This window comes from Populus alba, chromosome 5 (genome assembly GCF_005239225.2).
Source record: "Populus alba chromosome 5, ASM523922v2, whole genome shotgun sequence".
Taxonomy (NCBI): Eukaryota; Viridiplantae; Streptophyta; class Magnoliopsida; order Malpighiales; family Salicaceae; genus Populus; species Populus alba.
The window spans coordinates 17,068,054-17,071,776 of NC_133288.1; the positions used below are offsets into that span (position 1 = coordinate 17,068,054).

The window sequence follows — 3,723 nt, forward strand, 5'->3', positions numbered from 1 at the left end:
TTTTTTTGGTGTAATCAGTTACGTAGAATACAATTCTAAAATTACATAAATAACTCACTTTTATTTTTTTTTACCTTATCCATTTCCACACCCAAGGTTTGTTGGGATGTCCCCTACGACATAATGATGGCTTCGCTAGAGAGATGTCTTTAGTTAATGGCTAAACTCTGCTTGTTTTATTCTATGTTGTTTTGATTTGATATATGTGTTAAATGTATTGTAAATCATTGATTAAAAATTTTGTAGTATTAGTGAAATATCCAATAATATTCATATATTTTTGTTCAGTAACTATATACATATCCTAACAGTCTTTTAAGGGTAAATTAAAATAAAGAATACAAGTCTTTTAAGGGTTTTGTGAAGTGGAAGCTAGATAGAGGAAGAGACAAATAACAGCCATTTGCCCGTAGTTACAAGCAATACTATTCATATATTTTTGTTCAGTAACTATATATACATATCCTAACAGGGTTTTACATGTTCTCATAGCTTAACTCATGACATTTTAGCAAGGCTTTATGCACAACTATCTAGCAGTAAGGGCTGAGGTAAACTTACACAGGTTTCCAAACCGAAATAACCTCTTGAAACATTTCTACCATCAACTCCCTGTCGGCCTGCCTTAAAAAGTTGCTGATCTCATCTCTAACATCATATATTTTTCCAAAGTCAAACAAGTAAATCATGCATCCTTTCTTCAACTTGTTCAACTGGTAAAGCCAGGCCTCTTGCAGCCTCTCAAGGACATTCATGGTATTAATATCTTCCAAGAGGCTTTCTTCACAAGCATCCTTGAGGGCTGCAATATCATATTTGTTTGCTGCCCCCAGCAGTGATACCCGGTGCTTCCAAAAATCCTCTTGCTTGATGGTTCCATACAAGTAACTCAAGAGAGTCATGCAAGATTCCAGTGTCATATCTTCTATGAAGATTGTGGAGGACTCTTTTTCCTTGAGGTTGTGATGGAACATGCTCTGGAAAACAGGCGAACTTGCAGAAAGAATTGCCTTGTGAGCACTGAGAGTTCCCTCAGCAGTATGGATGGTAACGTCAGCATGGATGGCCTCATCCAGCATGCGAGAGAGACATTGAAGTGTGCCTTGAGTTGAAACAGACTGCATCATTCCATCACTTGGCCATGTGGAACTGGGTTCCCCACCCTGAGTTGTTGACAGGAAAAAAATAGATGTTTAAACCTTAGGTAGAAGAAATATGACAGTGGCTCAACAATAACCACACTATTAAGAAATATCCACATGCAAGATCTCATCAACATGTGCTTGCGATAAATTATGTACGTTGAAATGTGTTTTTGTCTAAGGTTCTTCCCTAGGTTGTGCTTGAAGGGAAAATCAATCATGACTACAATTGTCCCCTACAGTCTGGCTTTGGTTCTAGATGAAAAATCAAAAGAAAACCATCCACTGTTACTTGTTTTAAACTAAAAACATTATTCCACAATCAACATCTTGGCTTCTCCATAAACATAGTCTAGAGGAGCTCACATTCAGAGGGTAGATTTTGAGATCTAGAAACTCAACATCAATGATGAAGCGACCATGAAAGGTAGAATCAACAGACCAGACAAAGTCCTCACAAGTCCGGAGCAATCTCTCATGAACTGCAGCATGAAACAATTCAGTGTCACAAGAATCTTTTTATTATAAATACTTCACTCATATCAACAACTAGGTGCTTTCCAAAATGAAAAAAAGTTTACTAATCTCCATCAGGATGCACTTTCACATCATTGTGCAAAAGCAGGTGTGAAAAATTCGTTTATTACAGGAAAGTTGTTTTCAGATTGAGAAAGCATGTAGAATCTGCCTGGCACTATCTCTCCGTAATCCACATTGGTGAATAAAAGAGAATCCAAACCACATAAATTGCATCCAATTAGCTAGAGTGATGCCAATAAGCACTTGGCGATGGGCTCATGGTTATCACATTTTCTAATTTCAATTTTGTTCATGTTCAATTAGACCTCTCTTGATGAGATGGTTAGGCCTTGGACAGATAAGTTTATCATTACCCGCATCAGTATATCGATGAGGAGATTCCAACTTCCTCTGTATATAAGGACGAGCATACAAGCAAGACTTCTGGTAACGAACCCATGGTGGTAAGAGAATGATAATAATCAAAGAAAAATAAAACAGTCAACACTTGTGTGATTTCATCGTGATAAAGATGGAAAGAAAACCCCCCCCCAAAAAAAAAAAAAAAAAAGAGGAAAAATTTAGACCCTTCGCCTGGAAATGGAAAAACCTTATACAACATGGACCCAATTGAAATAACAGACCCATTTTCAGAAGATTATTGAGTAAAACAGAATATGATGAATATGCACGAAGTATACTCCATGAACCTCCCTCAATACACTTTGCAGAATACAGTGGAAGTTTGCTAAGGAATCAAAACCAATTTTAAAAAAAGAAGCTTTTGCAAACAGTCAACACTTGTGTGATTTCATCGTGATAAAGATGGAAAGAAAACCCCCCCCCCAAAAAAAAAAAAAAAAAAAGAGGAAAAATTTAGACCCTTCGCCTGGAAATGGAAAAACCTTATACAACATGGACCCAATTGAAATAACAGACCCATTTTCAGAAGATTATTGAGTAAAACAGAATATGATGAATATGCACGAAGTATACTCCATGAACCTCCCTCAATACACTTTGCAGAATACAGTGGAAGTTTGCTAAGGAATCAAAACCAATTTTAAAAAAAGAAGCTTTTGCAAACAGTTCCATACTCGTCATACCAATATTACACAACCAAGAGATACTCTAGTTTTTTTTCATATGCTTACACAAGATAAGAAACTCAAACACAAAGATGTGATGAAATAAAGAAAAGAAAAGGATAGAGAGAGGGAGAGAGATACGAGAGCATACCTGGAGAGATAAGGGGCCTGCGATTATTAGCACTAGCATTTGAGACGCGGAGAACAAATCTAGCGATAGGAGGCTGTTCTTTGGAAGCTCGAGACGGCTCTGGAAATAAACGAATGCACAGGTACCGATTCTTCTCTATTGACAAGTACCTTGCAAAAGAAAAACAAATCAACTAAAGCCATAAATAAAATCTGCGCGTGTTTGTAGATACTATAAATTAATAGACTCACCAGTTCCAGATTCCGACCTTGAAAGGATCGGATTTTTTGTAAGAGCAAGGGCCAAAGTTGTCAATCCTCCACTGGGCTAGTCGGGAGATGGTCTCTACCTTTGAATCCGCCATTTCGCTCTTAGTTCCTTTTTCTGCGTGGACGTTACTGTGAGTGGGATTTCTGCTTTGAAAGAGAGACGACAGTAGATAGGTAGAATAGACTTGCTGTTTAAGCTTTTTTAGACGACACCTTTTTTTCGCTTTTACGGAAGACCTTTGCCATTCGGGGACGTGTATGCTAACCTATAAAGGATTTTCCCTTCTTTTTTCTTTTTTCTTTTTTCTTTTTTCTTTTTTCTTTTTTTCTTTTTCTCATTTTTCTTATTTTCTTATATATATATTTGGAAGCTTAAGATGATGATTCGGATGCCAACTGAGCAAGTTGAAGATGAATACGGATCCCGTTTAAAATTATAAATTGATTTTTTAAAAATATTTAATTGTAAAATTATAAAATATATATTTTTTAAAAAATTCGGATCCGTCTTTATGAATTTGAAGTTAGAAATACCAAATGATTTTATTCTTTTTTTTTTTTTTAATTTAAGTTCT

The 3,723-nt window shown here is 36.1% G+C and overlaps 1 protein-coding gene across 1 annotated transcript; it reads right to left on the minus strand.

Annotated features, from left to right (window-relative positions):
- Positions 1 to 377: 377 nt before the first annotated feature.
- LOC118029243 (BTB/POZ domain-containing protein At1g21780) lies at positions 378 to 3,400 on the minus strand. Its single transcript, XM_035033076.2, has 4 exons — positions 3,131 to 3,400; positions 2,901 to 3,049; positions 1,509 to 1,624; positions 378 to 1,163 (listed from the first exon to the last, which is right to left on the minus strand). The coding sequence occupies exons 1-4, from the start codon at positions 3,241 to 3,243 to the stop codon at positions 558 to 560; spliced, it is 984 nt and encodes a 327-aa protein (XP_034888967.1). The 5' UTR covers positions 3,244 to 3,400; the 3' UTR covers positions 378 to 557.
- Positions 3,401 to 3,723: the final 323 nt, after the last annotated feature.

Coding starts and splice junctions, on each gene's coding strand:
- LOC118029243 (XM_035033076.2), bottom strand. CDS start 3,243: ATGGCGGATTCAAAGGTAGAGACCATCTCCCGACTAGCCCAGTGGAGG. Junction 3,050..3,130: donor AAGGTCGGAATCTGGAACTG/GTGAGTCTATTA, acceptor TTCTTTTGCAAG/GTACTTGTCAATAGAGAAGA. Junction 1,625..2,900: donor CAGGCCCCTTATCTCTCCAG/GTATGCTCTCGT, acceptor TTCATGCTGCAG/TTCATGAGAGATTGCTCCGG.